General features: G+C 56.9%; 1 protein-coding gene across 1 annotated transcript; it reads left to right on the top strand.

The window, feature by feature from the left end:
- The first annotated feature begins 553 nt into the window (after nt 1-553).
- On the top strand, nt 554-4444 carry LOC542346 (crinkly 4). Its single transcript, NM_001348726.1, has 3 exons — nt 554-718; nt 902-1076; nt 1215-4444. Exon 3 carries the CDS (start codon nt 1273-1275, stop codon nt 3976-3978), a length of 2706 nt encoding a protein of 901 aa, NP_001335655.1. The 5' UTR covers nt 554-718; nt 902-1076; nt 1215-1272; the 3' UTR covers nt 3979-4444.
- Nucleotides 4445-19798: the final 15354 nt, after the last annotated feature.

Consider the following 19798-nt stretch of genomic DNA (forward strand, 5'->3'; position numbering starts at 1 on the left):
ACTTTTTGTCTATTAGCCATTTGACCTTGCAATATGTGCTAATAGAACGTGTAAATAGAAAAAAACATCTATTAGCCAAGACTCTAAACATACACTGGATAATTATTGCTAGCTAATTATCTGGTGACTAATTGTTAGCCACTGACAATCAATTAGCCGCGAGGATCCAAACAGAACTTAATCATTTATTATTAATACAAAGCATTATCACATATATATATCTTATCAGATATAAAAAATTACCATGTGTATATTAAAATAATATATATTTATATAATTAGCGATTTTTGATAAAGTAATTATTTGTTTTATCATTAACTATTGTAGAAAACATTGTTACACGGTTCATATTCACGTGTATGGGGGGGGGGGGGGGGATTCCCCGTTTGTCTCCTCATAAGGAAAATTAATTTTTTATTTCTTATTCTATGATAAAAGAATTCTCTATGGAAAACGGAGGATCCGGACCCATTAACATCTCAGTCGCGGCCACCGTTGGACATGCTCTTATTGCCCAACAGCCCCGGACAGGCAGCCTTCACCCCTGCTCGCTGTGTCTTCTCCACTTCGCCCTGCGTACGCTCTCCCGTCTCACTCTCTCTCCCCCTCCACCTCGTTCGTGGCGACGACAGGGCGACCGCCGCTGCCACCGCCGCCTCTCCACTGTGTGCCCAGTGCTTTGTCCGGCCGTTCGCCGGCGACGGGCACTCACCACCAGGTACGCGCCCCGCCCCTTCACTTCTCTGCTTTTCCTGCTGCGCGAATCCGAGCACCCAAACCCTAACCTAATGCTACTCGGCAATTTATAACCGGATCTGATCTAACTGCGAGTGTACACATGTATTGTGCCTGCTAACTTCGTTTTTTATTTTGTTGTTTTTGCAAAAATTACCCCTTGTAGGTGACAAAGGAAAAGGAAGAGGGGCAGCAAATCGGTGCGCTGCTGTTCATCAAATGCTGGGGAGGAAACCAACAGATCAGGGGCCTGGTGAAATGCTGCGCAGCGAGGGTGACTGACTGGCCACTCCGCCCGCCGACCCCCGTTTCGTGCTTACTGGCATGCTCGCAGCATAAAGGTTCTCACTTTTTGACTCTTGTTTCTTTACCTATAATAAGACTGGTTCTGAGATAGTTTTTTAGTTTAGTTTAGTAGAATAGGACTCATCCGATGCCTGCTGGTCGTCTGGTGCTAACAAAAGCTAAAATACATGCAGGAATCTTCTCGGAATTAGCCCCCCTTCCTGTGGTCGTGACGGCCCCAAGTTTCAAGACATGGACCATGTGCCGGCTCTAGTTCTTGCCGGGTGCTGCTTCCTGGCCCTGCTGCCTGGCTGGGCCTGTGGCCTTGGCTCCATGTCGTCCATTGCGGTGTCCTATGGGGAGGATGGTCCGGTGTTCTGTGGCCTCAACTCCGACGGCTCCCACCTCGTCGCCTGCTTCGGTGCTGATGCATCTGTCCTGTACGGCGCACCACCCAACATCCCTTTCCTTGGCCTCACGGCAGGGGATGGGTTCGTGTGTGGCCTCCTGCTCGACACCAGGCAGCCATACTGCTGGGGTAGCAACTCCTATGTCAAGAGCGGGGTGCCACAGCCGATGGTTGAGGGCGCAAGGTACTCTGAGCTCAGTGCGGGGGACAACCACCTCTGCGCACTGAGAGCTGCTCAAGATGGGGGTCGTGGTTCCAGTGCTGCTACATCGCTGATTGACTGCTGGGGATACAATATGACCGCCACACATGCTGTTGATGAAGCCGTGTCGACTGTTTCAGCTGGTTCGGTGTTCAATTGTGGCTTGTTTGCTCGGAACAGGACGGTGTTCTGCTGGGGCGACGAGACGGTGAGTGGTGTCGTTGGGCTGGCACCGAGGGATCTGCACTTTCAGTCTATAGGCGCGGGCGGTTACCATGTCTGTGGGGTGTTGGAGAATGCACAGGTGTTCTGCTGGGGCAGGAGCTTGGAGATGCAGCAGGTGGTGCCATCCAGTGCTATCGGTGATGGTGATGTGAACATAGTGCCGATGGATGCAATGAGCACTGTGGTTGGCGGGCGGTTCCATGCTTGTGGCATCAGGAGCCTTGACCACCAAGTGGCTTGCTGGGGCTTCACTCTTCATAACAGTACATCGCCACCAAAAGGGCTGAAGATGTATGCTCTTGTGGCTGGGGATTACTTCACTTGTGGAGTGCCTGCTGAGACTTCGCTGATGCCGAGGTGCTGGGGCAACAGTGGGCCATTGGCATTACCCATGGCCGTACCTCCTGGGATTTGTGTACCTACTGCATGCAGCCATGGGTACTATGAATATGTGAACCATGGTGAAGTTGGCAGCATCAAGGTGTGTAAGCCTGCAAACTCTAGACTCTGCTTGCCCTGTAGTACAGGTTGCCCGGAAGGCTTGTATGAGTCATCTCCTTGCAATGCAACAGCTGACCGTGTTTGCCAGTTTGATTGCTTGAAGTGTGTCACAGATGAGTGCCTGTCATTCTGCTTATCACAGAAGCGGACCAAGAGCCGCAAGTTGATGGCTTTTCAGATGCGCATCTTTGTTGCAGAGATTGTCTTTGCTGTCGTCTTGGTACTCAGCGTGTCAGTAACCACTTGCCTGTATGTCCGGCACAAGCTTCGACATTGCCAATGCTCAAATAGAGAGCTGAGACTGGCTAAGAGCACAGCATACTCTTTCCGGAAGGATAACATGAAGATCCAGCCTGATATGGAGGACTTGAAGATCAGGAGAGCTCAGGAATTCTCCTATGAAGAGTTAGAGCAAGCAACCGGTGGCTTCTCAGAGGATTCACAAGTCGGCAAAGGCAGCTTCTCATGTGTATTCAAGGGCATACTGAGAGATGGGACAGTGGTTGCTGTGAAGCGTGCAATAAAAGCATCAGATGTGAAGAAGAGCTCAAAGGAGTTTCACAACGAACTTGACCTCCTATCCAGGCTCAACCATGCACATTTGCTGAATTTGCTTGGTTACTGCGAGGATGGCAGTGAGAGGCTCTTGGTTTATGAGTTCATGGCTCATGGATCCCTGTACCAGCATCTGCATGGCAAGGATCCAAACTTGAAAAAGCGACTAAACTGGGCAAGGCGGGTCACCATTGCTGTACAGGCTGCTAGGGGAATTGAGTACTTGCATGGCTATGCTTGCCCTCCTGTAATTCACCGGGACATCAAGTCGTCAAACATATTGATTGATGAGGATCACAATGCCCGTGTTGCTGACTTTGGTCTGTCTATATTGGGTCCTGCAGATAGCGGTACCCCACTGTCTGAGCTGCCAGCAGGGACTCTTGGCTACCTTGACCCTGAGTACTACCGTCTCCACTACTTGACTACAAAATCTGATGTCTACAGCTTCGGGGTTGTTCTCCTGGAGATACTAAGTGGCAGGAAAGCGATCGACATGCAGTTCGAGGAGGGGAACATTGTTGAATGGGCAGTACCTCTGATCAAAGCAGGGGACATTTTTGCCATCCTTGATCCAGTCTTATCTCCTCCCTCAGACCTTGAGGCCCTCAAGAAGATTGCTTCTGTGGCATGTAAGTGTGTCAGAATGCGAGGTAAAGATCGGCCTTCCATGGATAAGGTGACGACAGCTCTAGAGCACGCCCTTGCACTGCTGATGGGCAGCCCCTGCATCGAGCAGCCCATTCTACCGACCGAGGTTGTTCTTGGAAGCAGCCGCATGCACAAGGTGTCACAGATGTCCTCTAACCACTCCTGCTCAGAGAACGAGCTTGCTGACGGGGAGGACCAGGGGATCGGGTACAGGGCACCTTCCTGGATAACTTTTCCTAGCGTGACCTCATCACAGAGGAGGAAATCATCTGCATCCGAAGCTGACATCGTTGGTCGAAGGGCCACAGACGGCAGGAACGTCGGGAGCAGCATAGGTGACGGACTGCGGTCACTGGAGGAAGAAATCGCTCCAGCTTCACCACAAGAGAACCTGTACTTGCAGCACAACTTCTGAAGAAATTCAGGAGATGCAGGAACCTGAGCAGCGACTTTCTGCCATTGTTGAGCAGTATTTTAAGTTCGGCCTTTCATGCCCTGTTGAAGTGTTCATACGTTCTATATAATAGCAGCCTAAAAACAGGGAGCTAATTAGTACTGGAAGAATTCTTTTTAGCGTCCAGAAGCATTCATCTGTAGATTCGTATGGTCCCTTTTATTTTCCTGGTACAATTTATCTTCTGGTGGCTGCAGTTGATGGATTATCGTGTATCCTTAGCTTGCAAAACTGGGTAGTTTCCTTAATCCTTCAGATCATCTCTCTGGCTCCCGATGCTGTTTCTGCATCCTAAATGGCAGTAGCTTTGGGAACCAACTGCATGTCTGGGTCGGGTCACCATGTTCAGCATTCTTTCGCTTGTATCCTTGTGGAAGGTTTCTTCAGTTGCTTGATTTGTGATTCGCAGCAACAGGCTGTCTGCCCATTCTTCTCTTCAGAGACAGGTGAGATGTGGTTCTCAGAGGTCTACCTCAGCAATGGCTGCTGTCATGTTCCATGATCCTGTTTAGGGTGCTGTTTTGAACACAATGAAAGGCAGGTTGTTGCTAACCATTTAATGTTTCTTGGACCTAGCTAACTTGCCATTATGTCTGATGCCTGATGCCAATGCTTCTTCCAGAAGTCATCTTAGTTTGTAAGGCCGTACGCACTGAATGAATTTTATTGCTTCTGGGACAGAAAAGATTCAATAATGTCTCAGGCTTTCATCTTTAATCCCTTGTGATCAGTATTGGCCTTCGCCTGGGACAAGAGCGGTGTTGCAAATCCTATCACAATGTTTTAGCTCTCTACACTGCAAAATTTTTATGGAAAATCTGAAGAAAGGAAAAAGGGAAAATTGGGATGACAAGTAGGGACTTGCGTCGTATGCAAAAAATCAATATAATTAGCACAAGGTGGGAAATTTAACTTCAACCATCAATCACCAATGTGTCAAGTTTGCCTTGAACAGTAATTTTACATTATACCAACAACTCTGTCGTGTTTTCTACACGCATCTTCTTGTACCAGTTGCACTATTTTGTGACTTAATGTGCCATTTTTCTTTTGTAAAAAAAGTTTTTCCCCGGGCAGAACTATATATGATGCAGGTTACACGTGGACGAGGCACCCACAAGAGATGTGTAAGAATCAGGGTTAACCATACCGTTTGCTATTAAAAAAATTCACCCACCGGTTTTATATTCTAAATTCAAAATTTTCAAAAAATGGTTTACGGACAAAAACCAGCTGTAAATCGGTTAAACCGTCGGGAAAACAACAAAAATCGACGGGAAACCGATTTTAGGTTTTATTAATCTTTTGACAGTTTTTTATTTTTCAAATTCAAATAAAACGGGATTTTGATATTTCTTGGCGGTAAACCGATGTATTTTTGCAGATTCTTCTTGTTTTTATTGTTTTTAACAAAAAATGCTGATTAATTTAAAAATAAAATAAAATAAATATGAGGTGTACTAGAAAAATATTTAGTCCTTTATCATATTTTCTTTTGATTTTTATAAAATTTTCAATTTCGTTGAATTTGGAACGAAATTTGAAAAGAAACCGGTGGGAAACCGTTCTCGGGGTAGGCGGTTTCAAAAAAAAAAAAAAAACATGCAGTAAACCGCTGGTTTCCACCTGTTTTTATTTCTCTAGTAAGAACTAGGGGCCACCTTTTGTTGAGCATAAGTAGGTGATTGGATTGGTGGATTGTCCGTAATGGCGTAATGGCCTTTTATCGTATTATGGCAAAACATTTTTTGTCCATCCCCTACAAGAAAAAAACAAAATTTCGTCGGCCAAGCTAACTTCCTCGACATTTAGGGTGTGTTTGGTTTGAGGAATAAAGTGATTCATCTTCTTCTCACTCCTCATATTTTTATTTTGTTTGTTGAATAGAATGAGTTGGTCCATCACCACCACATTCCTCATAAGCTAATAATTAGTATATATATGAGGAGTGGGCTAATTCCACCAAAATTAATGGAATAAACTTATGATGCATCACCTCATGAAGCATTGGGTGACTCCACAAACCAAACACGTCATTAGGTAAGCAAACCAAAATTAACTAATTTTTGTTGGCCTCTGCTCTGTCGACAGAAATTATACTAATGTCGGGGACCATAATTAGGGGTACCCTCAAGACGCCTAATTCTCAGCCGGTAACCCCCATCAGCATAAAGCTGCAAAGGCCTGATGGGTACGATTAAGTCAGGGATCAGTCCACACGAGTGACTCGACCACGCTTCACCCGAGCCTAGCCTCGGCCAAGGGCAGCCGACCTCGAGAGACTTCCGTCTCGCCCGAGGCCCCCCTTTTTACGGCGGACACATCACCGGCTCGCCCGAGGCCTTGGCTTCGCTCAGAAGCAACCCTGACTAAATCGCCACACCGACTGACCAAGTTGCAGGAGCATTTAACGCAAAGGTGGCCTGGCACCTCTATCCTGACACGCGACCCCCGGCAGAGCCGAAGTGACCGCCGTCACTCCACCGCTCCACTGACCAGTCTGACAGAAGGACAGCGCCGCCTGCGCCACTCCGACTGCGGTGCCACTCGACAGAGTGAGTCTGACAGGCAGTCAGGCCTTGCCAAAGGCGCCACAGCGAACTCCGCTCCGCCCGACCCCAGGGCTCGGACTCGGGCTAAGACCCGGAAGACGGCGAACTCCGCTCCGCCCGACCCCAGGGCTCGGACTCGGGCTAAGACCCGGAAGACGGCGAACTCCGCTCCGCCCGACCCCAGGGCTCGGATTCGGGCTAAGACCCGGAAGACGGCGAACTCCGCTCCGCCCGACCCCAGGGCTCGGACTCGGGCTAAGACCCGGAAGACGGCGAACTCCGCTCCGCCCGACCCCAGGGCTCGGACTCGGGCTAAGACCCGGAAGACGACGAAACTCCGCCTCGCCCGACCCCAGGGCTCGGACTCCGCCCTGGCCTCGGCCGAACGACCTCCGCCTCGCCCGACCCCATGGCTCGGACTCGGCCTCGGCAACAGAGGACAGACTCAACCTCGGCTTCGGAGGAGCCCCCACGTCACCCTGCCTAGGGCACAGACCCGCCACGTCAACAGGAAGCGCCATCATCATCCTACCCCGAATCGACTCGGGTCACGGAGAACAAGACCGGCGTCCCATCCGGCCAGCTCCGCCGGATGGGCAATGATGACGCTCCACAAGCTCTGTGACGACGGCGGCCCCAGCTCTCTTACGGAAGCAGGGCGACGTCAGCAAGGACTCGACCGCTCCAACAGCTGTCCCTCCGCCAGGCTCCGTCGCACCTCCGATAGCCACGACATCACGCCAGCAAGGTGCCAAGACCTCTCCGGCTGCCACATTGGCATGTACCTAGGGCGCTAGCTCTCTCTCCGCTAGACACGTAGCACTCTGCTACACCCCCCATTGTACACCTGGATCCTCTCCTTACGACTATAAAAGGGAGGACCAGGGCCTTCTTAGAGAGGGTTGGCCGCGCGGGACCGAGGACGGGACAGGCGCTCTCTTGGGGCCGCTCGCTTCCCTCACCCGCGTGGACGCTTGTAACCCCCCTACTGCAAGCGCACCCGACCTGGGCGCGGGACGAACACGAAGGCCGCGGGACTTCCACCTCTCTCACGCCCGACTCCGGCCACCTCGCCTCTCCCCCCTTCACGCTCGCCCACGCGCTCGACCCATCTGGGCTGGGGCACGCAGCACACTCACTCGTCGGCTTAGGGACCCCCCTGTCTCGAAACGCCGACAGTTGGCGCGCCAGGTAGGGGCACGCTGCGTGCTGACGAACAGCTCCCCGTCAAGCTCCAGATGGGCAGTCTCCAGCAACCTCTCCGGCCCGGGGCGGTGCTTCGTTTCGGGACTCTTGAGTTCATGTCCTTCGACGGCAGCTACGACATGATACTTCTTCCACCGCCGCGCGACAACGACAATGGCGGCCGACAACCCGCCCGCCGGCGGCGGAATCGACGACATCTTCCCTGCGTGGTGGAAGAGCAACATTCGAGCTCGCTCCGTTCTCTCCCCCGCCGACGGAGGAGGAGGCGGGGCCACCAAGGCCAAGCGGGAGGCCGCGCTTCGTTGGCCGTCGAGCGAATCGACGCCCCCGACGCCCCGACGGAAGGCACGCCGGACGTCGACCTCGCGTTCAAGACGAAGGCAAGCGCCGTCCCCCCGCGACACGCTGACCCCGAGCAAGAAGACGACGCCGGCGCGCTCGCGGAAAGCCTGCAGGACGTCGCCCTCGTACCTGAGATGACGGTGCAACCAGTCCCCGATGTGACTACGTCGCTCCTCGTCTACCAAAAGGTACCGACTAACTCCCATCTTACGTCATTTCGACTCGGCCTCAACCCGCCAAACGACCTCGCTTTGGCGGGTGCTCTCATTGAGGCGAGTGCAACCCCACTGGGGTTTAGTATACGGTCGCCTTGGGACCGACTGACGGACGTCTCGACCTACGGGCCCTCTGGGTCCGAGGAAGATGACGATCCCAGCATCTGTTGGGATTTCTCCGGACTTGGCAACCCCAGTGCCATGCGGGACTTCATGACCGCATGTGACTACTGCCTATCCGACTGTTCCGACGGAAGCCGCAGCCTTGGCGACGAGAGCTGCGGCCCAAGCCACGAATGTTTCCACATCGAGCTAGGGGATCCCTCCGAAGGCAACCATCTCGGCATGCCGGAGGACAGTGATCTTCCTAGGCCGGTGCCTCGCGCCGACATCCCACGGGAGCTAGCTGTGGTCCCCGCTCCGGCGGGGGGTTACGACCCACAACTCGAGCAAGTCCGCGAGGCGCAGGCCAGGCTCAACGAGGGAACAGGAGCGCTTGAGCCGATCCGTCGGGACGTCGGGCAGGTATGGGCGGGCCAACCCCTGGCCGGAGAAGTACGTCACCTGCCCCAAGGTCTCCAGCACCGCGTCGCCAACGATGTCAGGGTCAGGCCGTCGCCCGCATCCAGCGGGGTTGGTCAGAACCTGGCAGCCGCAGCGATGCTCCTCCGCGCGATGCCGGAGCCATCAACCACCGAGGGTCGGCGAATCCAGGGAGAGCTCAAGAATCTCCTGGAAGGCGCTGCGGCCCGACGGGCCGAGAGCACTGCCTCCCGAAGGCAAGGATATCCCTCGGAACCTCACGCCGCGACTTCCCGATTCATGCGGGAAGCCTCGGTCTACACCGGGCGCACGCGCAACACCGCGCCGGCGGCCCCGGGCCACCTCGGCAATGAGCACCATCGACGCGATCGTCGGGCCCACCTCGACGAAAGGGTGCGCCGAGGCTACCACCCCAGGCGTGGGGGGCGCTACGACAGCGGGGAGGATCGGAGTCCCTCGCCCGAACCACCTGGTCCGCAGGCCTTCAGTCGGGCCATCCGACGGGCGCCATTCCCGACCCGGTTCCGACCCCCGACTACTATCACGAAGTACTCGGGGGAAACGAGACCGGAACTGTGGCTCGCGGACTACCGCCTCGCCTGCCAACTGGGTGGGACAGACGACGACAACCTCATCATCCGTAACCTCCCCCTGTTCCTCTCCGACACTGCTCGCGCCTGGTTGGAGCACCTGCCTCCGGGGCAGATCTCCAACTGGGACGACTTGGTCCAAGCCTTCGCTGGCAATTTCCAGGGCACATACGTGCGCCCCGGGAATTCCTGGGACCTTCGAAGCTGCCAGCAACAGCCGGGGGAGTCGCTCCGGGACTACATCCGGCGATTCTCGAAGCAGCGCACCGAGCTGCCCAACATCACCGACTCGGATGTCATCGGCGCGTTCCTCGCCGGCACCACTTGCCGCGACCTGGTGAGCAAGCTGGGTCGCAAGACCCCCACCAGGGCGAGCGAGCTGATGGACATCGCCACCAAGTTCGCCTCTGGCCAGGAGGCGGTCGAGGCTATCTTCCGAAAGGACAAGATGCCCCAGGGCCGCCCATCGGAAGAGGCTCCCGAGGCGTCTGCTCCGCGCGGCGCCAAGAAGAAAGGCAAGAAGAAGTCGCAATCGAAACGCGACGCCGCTGACGCGGACCTTGTCGCCGCCGCCGAGTACAAGAACCCTCGGAAGCCCCCTGGAGGTGCAAACCTCTTCGACAAGATGCTCAAGGAGCCGTGCCCCTACCATCAGGGGCCCGTCAAGCACACCCTCGAGGAGTGCGTTATGCTTCGGCGTCACTTCCACAGGGCCGGGCCACCCGCCGAGGGTGGCAGGGCCCGCGACGACGACAAGAACGAAGATCACCAAGCAGGAGAGTTCCCCGAGGTCCGCGACTGCTTCATGATCTATGGAGGGCATGCGGCGAATGCCTCGGCTCGGCATCGCAAGCAAGAGCGCCGGGAGGTCTGCTCGGTGAAGGTGGCGGCGCCAGTCTACCTAGACTGGTCCGACAAGCCCATCACCTTCGACCAGGCCGACCACCCCGACCATGTGCCGAGCCCGGGGAAATACCCGCTCGTCGTCGACCCCGTTGTCGGCAATGTCAGGCTCACCAAAGTCCTGATGGATGGGGGCAGCTGCCTCAACATCATCTACGCCGAGACCCTCAAGCTCCTGCGCGTCGATCTGTCCTCCGTCCGAGCAGGCGCTGCGCCCTTCCACGGGATCATCCCTGGGAAGCGCGTCCAGCCCCTCGGGCGACTCGACCTCCCCGTCTGCTTTGGGACGCCCTCCAACTTCCGAAGGGAGACCCTGACGTTCGAGGTGGTCGGGTTCCGAGGAACCTACCACGCCGTATTAGGGAGGCCATGCTACGCGAAGTTCATGGCCGTCCCCAACTACACCTACCTGAAGCTCAAGATGCCGGGCCCCAACGGAGTCATCACCGTCGGCACCACGTACAAACACGCGTTCGAATGCGACGTGGAGTGCGTGGAGTACGCCGAGGCCCTCGCCGAGTCCGAGGCCCTCATCGCCGACCTGGAGAACCTCTCCAAGGGGGTGCCAGACGTGAAGCGCCATGCCGGCAACTTCGAGCCAGCGGAGACGGTTAAGGCCGTCCCTCTTGACCCCAGTGGCGACACCACCAAGCAGATCCGGATCGGTTCCGGGCTCGACCCCAAATAGGAAGCAGTGCTCGTCGACTTTCTCCGCGCAAACGCCGACGTCTTTGCGCGGAGTCCCTCGGACATGCCCGGCATACCGAGGGATGTCGCCAAACACTCGCTGGATATCCGGGCCGGAGCCCGATCCGTCAGGCAGCCTCTACGCCTCGGTCATCAAGGAAGGGTCGGCCTCGCCTTGGCAGAGCCCGACCCTCCCTCGGGGGCTAAAAAGGGGGAACCCCTCTGCGTCAAGATCGGGCATACTTCTCCGTGTCAAAAATTTTCAATCAAAAAAGGGGCCTCTTGCGTTCTCCCGACTACGTTCTCCCGGCTATGTCAGAAGCAGGGTCTCGAGGAGCGAACGCGGGTACATGTAAATGGCAAGGCCGACTGAGCCGAGGAGCTCCTGTGCCTCCGGGTTAGGGATACCTCACTCATCACCTGCCACGAAGAATGGCCCAACTCGAGAAGCCACCCTATTATTGACAAGCCAGGACGAACATGCAGATGGAAAGAAAGGAGAGTACGACTCCATGCAAGAAAGACAAAGTGTTCAGGCCTCAGAGGCCGCGGTGAGACGCACATCCAACAAGAAACTGTTCAAACAAGAATTAGGCGCCGCCTTGGGAAGGAGCCGCGCCCTCAGCTCCATCCCCGCCGTCGGTGGGGTCCATCTCGGCCTCCGGTGACGTCGCAGGGGGAAGAATCTCCGCCTCAAAGGTGGTCGCCAGCACCGCGCTCGGACCCGCGGCGACCGCGTCGAGCCGCTGGACCTCCGCTAAGGCAGCATCGTCTTCGTCAGGAAGACAGTACCCCTCACTAACCCGCTCCAGGTCCACAACGTAGTGGGAAGCAAGCACGGCGAAAGCCCGCCTGACGCCGTGGTGTAGCGCTTTGCGGACTCTGCCGCGCGCGTGATCACCCAAGGCTCGAAGGCGGCTCTGAGGGGAGCTTCCTGAAGGGACGTCGCCGGAGCCGAGGACACGATAAAAGTCCGAGACGGCCTCGGACATGGCCGCGAGGTCCGCATCCCTCTGCTCGGCAGCTCCGGCAAGCGCCTCAGCAAGCGCCTTGGCGGACTCGTCAAGGGCGGACTCAAGCTCTGCAAGCAACCAGGAGAAATACCTCAAGCACAAGCAAAGGAAACGGACAAGAAAAAGAACCAGGGAGGACCAAGACGTACCTCCGGCTCGGGCACGATGCTCCGAGGCCGCGACCTGGGCCGCGGCTAAGTCAGCCACAAGGGTCTCGGCACGGCTTTCGGCCTCGGCAGCCCGGCCCTGAGATCGGTCCCGTTCCTCGACGACCTGGGCGAGCTCCGATCGCTGCCGTTGCGCCTCCGCACGCGCTGCTGCCGCCTCGGCTCTCAGGTCGGCGCAGAGCAGCTGGAGGTCCGCCACCTTGGCATCCTGCTGAGAAAGGCGCGCGGTAGCCCCGGCGAGCGAGGACCTCAGGGATCGCAGCGAGCCCCAGACATCAACCTCGCGGCGGATGAACGACGACTTGGCGGCGCTCCGGTCCGTCAGATCCTGGGGAAAGGAAACAGGGCGTCACGACGAGTGTCTCGCCCACAGAAGGAAAAAAGGTATGCCCGAAACCGCTACCTGGAGGATTTTGGGGACGTCTCTGCAGAAAACCTCCAGCGACGACCGGAGCGACCCCACCGTTGCCTCTGCACACTCGCGGAGCTCACCCCAGGACTGGTCCTCCTGCTCATCATCGAGAACGAAGACGGGGTCCGAGGCCTCGCGGGTCCGGAATCGGAGCAACGGGCGCCGGGCCTCGGGGCTCCGCCGCACAGCGATGAGGCTGTCACCCAGCTGGACGGATTGCGCATCCACGCCCACCTCTTCTGAGGTCTTGGGCGCCGACGCATCAGCCATCCCGACGCTGGCGGCAACTGGACGCCCTTCGACAGGGACGACGGCAACCTCGGCGGTGGCGGGCGCCGGCATGACCGGCACGACAGGCGAACTCAGGGCCGCGTGGGCGTCAGCCGCCTCCTCAACCACGATAGCCGCCTCGGCTGAAGAGCCGGCCTCGGGAGCCCGCTCCTCAGAGATTGGCGACGCTCGAGCCCCCGGTGGTGAAGTACCCCGCGAAAGGGTCGGTGGAATGGCGCTGGCCACACAGCTCGGCGCCGTCTTGAGGGCCTTCCGGGGTGCCAGGTCGGTCTGGCCATGACTTCGCTTGCTGGATACAAAAAAAGAGAGGAGGAAAGAAAGATCACGACCGAGACATATGAATGGGAAGCCAAGACGAAGACATTCCGAGATACTCACCCACTCCGGGCCATGATCCACCGCGCCTGGGGGGAGCCTTCTTGGATCCCGGCTCCCGAAACAGCCGCCGAGGTCCGCTTCGCCGGCACCTTCGGCACCACCCTTGCTTGGGGCGCCCGGGAAGCGGATTCCCCGGACACGGCCACGACGACTTGAGGGTCACCCCCATGCGCCACCAACACGAGCGGCGGCCCCTGGGGAACAGACGCCTTGGCCTGGACCACCGGAGCTGCCTCAGCTCCTCCGGTTGAGGGGTCAGGTGACCTCTCGGTTCGCCCCCGTGCCTCGGGTCGGGAGCCCGACGCCCCGACTTCGGGGGCTGACGGAGTCGGCCCGCTCGGGGGCTGGCTCGACGGCTCCTGGCCACACCCCAAGCTGGGACTGAGGCCGAGACGGGCGGCCATGTCATCCTCTTCATCATCATCATCGTCATCATCGTCGTCGGGCGTCTCCGGCGACGGCTCCCTCGGGAGTCCGTCCCTCTCCTGCTGGCGACGGCGCTTCTCCAAGGCGTCCCGAGCCCGCCTCCGCTCGCGGGCCCGGGCCTTCTCCGCGTCCTTCTTTTTCTTCTTCTCCTCCGCGGCGACCCGCCGCGCTGCACGGTCCACCGCGTCCTCCGGGACCCGTGGCTGGGAGGGTTTGTGCCACCCCACATCCTAAAAGGAGGGGAGAAAGGAACCCGATCATAAGGACCCGGAGCGACCCGATATATGAAGAAGGAAGGAGCAAACACTCACCAAAGTCACGCACCCCTGGTCGGGGCGCATCCGAAGCTGGGAGTATGCGTGGGGGTCCGGCTTCCCCATCGCAGCCGATACCCGCCATTGGAGGGCGTTGAAGGGGAGAGGATCAGGGGACATTCGCGAGCCCTCCCAGTCAGCTTCCGGGGTCATCTCCCAGAGCGGCAGTCGCCGCTCCGCCAATGGAAGCACCCTCCGACGGTGGATAGCGGCGATCACTCCCGCAGCGGTAAGTCCCCCCTCCCGCAACTCCTTCAGAGCCTGGAGAAGGGGTTCGAGATTCTTCTGCCTCTCGTGCGGGGTCCCGTGGCGCCAGGCGTCGGTGGCGGCCGTAACTACTCGCTGGGAAAACGGTGGGAGCAACTCACCGTCATTCCGGAGGTAGAACCACCGGCGCTGCCACCCCTTGTTCGAAGACACAAGAATGGCAGGAATGTACTGCAACGCCCGCGACTGCCTCAACAAGAGAATGCAGCCGCCGGCCCGCACCGCTGCGCGGATCCTCCTCTCCCCCGTCGACAAGGCGAAAGGCTCGGCGAGGAAGAGATGAGTCCACAAATCCCAATGAGGAGCGATCCCCAAGTACCCTTCGCATACCGCTACGAAGATAGCGGCCTGCGAGATGGAGTTGGGGGAGAGGTTGTGCAACTCCACCCCGTAGTGGAATAGGATGGCCCGCATAAAGCGGCCCGTCGGCACACCAAATCCCCGCTCATGGAAGGAGACGAAGCTCACGACATACCCCGGCGGTGGGGACGAAGCGGCTCCGCCCACGGGAGGAATCCACTCTGGCCGCTGCTTGTCGGTGAGGGGGCGGAGCAAACCCTCGCCGACCAGCTCCTCCAGATCACTCGCCGTCACCGTGGAGAAGGGCCACGGATCGCGCGGGGGGATTATGGTCACTCGATCCGCCATCACCAAAATGGAGAAGATGGCGGCGCGGGGGGCAGGGAGAGCGGTTTCTCTCTTCTCCGACTAAAGTTTCCCGGGTTGCGAAAACCTAAAGGGAAAAGAAGGGAGCAGAGCGAAGAACCGTCACCGGACCCCCTCTCAAGTATATGAAGGCCAGGGCGAAACCGTTTCCAGCACACCGCCTGGACCGGACGCGGGATTCAAAAAGCGCGAAGCGGTACAGCCGTTCCTCGAACGGCTCGCGCACGCGTAACGGCCGCCCCGCCAACCACTCGCCCCGTCGCATTAACTCTGCGGCGGGACACGCGGCGCCTCTGGCGGGAGAAGCGCGCGACGCTTCGCCTTCGCCGTAATAACCGCGTCAAAAAGAGGTACGCCACGTCGTTAGATTTCGTATCCCTTTCCTTTTTTCTCTTTCTCTATCTCTTGCAACAGGGACCGGGAAAGGGGGATACCCCGAAAAGGATCCTTCTCCGCGAAGGAACCGGGCTCCGAGCCCCCCTACTGATCAGGGGTTCGAAGACTGGCCCTCCGAAGGGTTCAACAGTCGCCTCAGATCGCGTGGGCCCGACACCCACTACTGGTCAGGGGTTCGAAGGCCAGCCCCCCGAAGGGTTCCATGGCCGCCTCAGGCTACTCGGGCTCCGCGCCCATTACTGATCAGGGGTTCGAAGGCTGGCCCCCGAAGGGTTCACAGTCGCCTCAGACACCGAGCGAGGGATGACCAGGGGTACGTTCGATACACAACCAAGGCTCGGGCTGCGCTCCCGAGGTACCCTAGGACATTTCCGAGACCAGCGGGAACGATCTTGTAACGGAATCCCATCGGAGGGAGGCATCGAGCCCTCGGACCCCGTCACCAGGGGACCGGGTCCGGCAAATCACCCGCAGGTACTTTTGGGCGTGCCTCTGGGCCCCTAGCCGACCCCCAACGAACGGGGCACGGACGTCCACTCGGATTACCCGCTTGCAGCTCACCGGAGACACCATGTTCGGTGCCCATCGAGGGTAACATGGCGCACTCCCCCCTCCTCCTTGCGGAAAGGCGACGTAGGGGCGTATGTAAAAAGTCGAGTCTGTCCCTGATCGTCCTCTCGCCCTGTGCAGAGGCTCGGGGGCTGCTCTCGCAAAAACCGGCTCCGGCCAAACCGTTGACAGCGTCAACATACCAGCCCGAGAGCTTGGGCCCCGACCGTGCACCCGGGCTACGGCCAGTTCGCATGAGGGAACGACCAGACCAGCCGAAGCATTACGCAAGGTATTAAGACCTCGAAGGAGTGTAACCACTCCTCCGAGGCCTCGGGGGCTACACCCGGCGGGTGCGCTCGCGCGCACCCACCGGAACAAAATGCAACCGAGAAAGGCTGGTCCCCTTGCAAAAAAGTGCGACGAAAGCCTCCAAGCGAGTGCTAACACTCCCTTCGAGGCTCGGGGGCTACTGTCGGGGACCATAATTAGGGGTACCCTCAAGACGCCTAATTCTCAGCCGGTAACCCCCATCAGCATAAAGCTGCAAAGGCCTGATGGGTACGATTAAGTCAGGGATCAGTCCACACGAGTGACTCGATCACGCTTCACCCGAGCCTAGCCTCGGCCAAGGGCAGCCGACCTCGAGAGACTTCCGTCTCGCCCGAGGCCCCCCTTTTTACGGCGGACACATCACCGGCTCGCCCGAGGCCTTGGCTTCGCTCAGAAGCAACCCTGACTAAATCGCCACACCGACTGACCAAGTTGCAGGAGCATTTAACGCAAAGGTGGCCTGACACCTCTATCCTGACACGCGCCCCCCCGACAGAGCCGAAGTGACCGCCGTCACTCCACCGCTCCACTGACCAGTCTGACAGAAGGACAGCGCCGCCTGCGCCACTCCGACTGCGGTGCCACTCGACAGAGTGAGTCTGACAGGCAGTCAGGCCTTGCCAAAGGCGCCACGGCGAACTCCGCTCCGCCCGACCCCAGGGCTCGGACTCGGGCTAAGACCCAGAAGACGGCGAACTCCTGTAACGCCCCGAATTTTGCAGTTGAATTTTTTCTTTTCTTTACTCGCCAAAATTCGGGCGTTACCTTTTCTTTTTCTTTTTCCCCTCGCTAAACCTTGACCTTTTCCAAAGTTCTAGCGGGATTCGGTTTGGAATTCCCGTGTAAGAAAACCCTAAATACTTTATGTTGTTTGATGCACCATGCCGAACCTTGCATTTCTTTTGATTGCTTTAAAAGTGCAAATGCATTCATGTAGAAAGATCGGATTTCGAAAATGAGGAGAAGATCTTTTCTTTTTTTTCTCTCTCTCTCTCTCTCTCCTCTTTTTCTCTCTCTCCCGCGCCGTGGGCCGACCCCGGCCGGCCCAGCCGCCCCTGGCGCCCCCCCCTTGGGCCCAATTGGCCCATGCCGCCCCCCCACCTCCCCTTTTTCCCCCAATTCTTTCTCCCTCCCTCTCATTTTCTCTCATTTTCTCTCATTCTCTCCCTAAGCCGCCGCCGCCCCCTGCCCTAAGCCGCCGCCGCCCCCTGTCCAACCGCCGCCCTCGGCCGCCCCTGCCGCCGGCCGCCCCTCGCCGTCGCTCCCCTCGCCGGTGAGCCCCCCCCTCTCCTCTCTCTCCCTCCCTCCCCTCTCCCCTCCCTCTCCCCTCCCCGTCCGGCCATGGCGCGCCCGCCTGGCCCCTGGCCCCCGGCCGGCCTTGGCCGCGCCCCCGGCCACCTCAACCCCCCGCCTGGCCGCGCCCAGCCGGCCGCTGGCCGCCCTCGGCCGCCCGCCTGGCCGCCTTGGCCGCGCGCTCGCCTGGCCGCTTGGCCGGCTCGGCCGCCTGGCCAGCCCGACCCCCCCCCCCCCCCCGCGCGCTCGCCTGGCCGCCGGTTCAACCGGGCCGGCTCAGCCGCCCCGGCCGCCCAGCTCGCCGCCCGCGCCCGCCCCCGGTTCAACCGCCCCTAGGGCCGGTTCAACCGCCCCCCCTTCTGTTTTTTTTTATTTTTATTTTTATTTTATTTTATTTACTTTCTGTGATCCTAGTTACTTTATTTTAGGTAGGTTAATCATTGTTCATGTTATTGAAATAGGAAGTTTAATTTAAAATTCCGTTATGCTAGTTGATTCATGTAGTTAATTGTTTATCTCGTGCAATGTTGATCAACTTAAAATGATTAGGTTTCCATTAGTGTATATGTAACAGAATTCTTTTGTTAAGAACCAATTGTAATTGATCGTTAGTGCATAAGATTTAACCCCCTGCGAGACCCTTTCCCGTTTCTTTCTAACCATAACAAATGCGATATCGAATGTCATACTTGATGCATACTCACTTTATTTGTTCCCTTGTATGGTGTACTGTTCTTTTGTATTAAATGTGGATGGATGTATGTATGTTTGCAATCGCATAGAGAACGATCCGGTCGAAGAGCCCGAGGAATTCGCAGGAGAAGCCCCTGAGCAGCAGTCGGTTGGTGGAGGCAAGTGTCCTTTGACCTATCTCTGTCCTATTCATTATTTAATTCACCTCCCGCTTTACACATTTATGCCTAAGGATTTACTAGCTTTTGTTATCCATGTCCTTGTTTACCTATCTGGGTTGGATTATTACTGTTTAGCTTATGCTATTGCTCCACCTCTAATCAATGAACATGATGAGATTATCTATGATACGCTGTTTTCCCTTCTCTTGTTATGATGTGGTACTTGTGGTCTTCAAGGGGGCTCGAGCGGTTTCTCGAGTGCCTCTCCGTAAGGACCTGTTCTATGGATGACCGCCCGGGAAAACAGTGCAACCATGAGGGTGGAATGGGGTGCCCTTAGCTGAATAATTAGAGGATCCGGGGTGTAGTTCACTTAGCCGTCGTGCCGTCAATGGGGCTCGGTGTATGCGGCTCGCTCTGCCAAGTTTGGGTTCGCCCCTTGGGGAGGAGTGCGGTGCATTTAGGAAACCTAACGGGTGGCTACAGCCCCGGGGAATCTTTGTAAAGGCTTCGTAGTGAATCCCTGGCCATTCACCTCGGGAGTGAATAAGGGTCTTGCAAGCCCGGGCCAGAGAGGGAATCACGGCTTGTGGGTAAAGTGCACAACCTCTGCAGAGTGTTATGAAACTGATATATCAGCCGTGCTCGCGGTTATGAGCGGCCAAGGGAGCTCCAGTGATTAGTGGTACTTGATCAGAGATACTTGGTACAGGTGACAATGAGATTGATGGTTCTGATTACGATTATGGTATTGGTAAGTGGTATTCTTTCCGTTTGGAAAGGATACATTGGGCTAATAACTTGGGTTAATGTTAAAACCTGGCTTTCTACTAGTAAGTAATAACCTGACCAACTAAAAGCAACTGCTTGACTTATCCCCACATAAAGCTAGTCCACTACAGCCAAACAGGATACTTGCTGAGTATGTTGATGTGTACTCACCCTTGCTCTACACACCAAACCCCCCCCAGGTTGTCAGCATTGCAACCACTGCTCAGGCGAAGGTGAAGCTGTGGAAGGAGACTTCCAGGAGTTCCAAGACTACGACGAGTTCTAGGTGTGGGTTAGCGGCAACCCCCAGTCGGCTGCCTGTGAAGGCCGCGTTATCTACGTTTCTTTTCCGCACTTTGATTTATTGTAAGAACTATATGGACGTCTCAGACGTATGATGTAATCGACTATTTCCCTTATTAATACTATTCTGAGCACTGTGTGATGATGTCCATATTATGTAACTGCTGTGTACGTGAATAACTGATCCTGGCACGTACATGGTTCGCATTCGGTTTGCCTTCTAAAACCGGGTGTGACATAAGTGGTATCAAAGCCGTGCTGACTGTAGGACCGCTAACCTAGAGTAGAATGGTCGTTCTAAGGACTATAG

Source organism: Zea mays, chromosome 10 (genome assembly GCF_902167145.1).
Source record: "Zea mays cultivar B73 chromosome 10, Zm-B73-REFERENCE-NAM-5.0, whole genome shotgun sequence".
Taxonomy (NCBI): Eukaryota; Viridiplantae; Streptophyta; class Magnoliopsida; order Poales; family Poaceae; genus Zea; species Zea mays.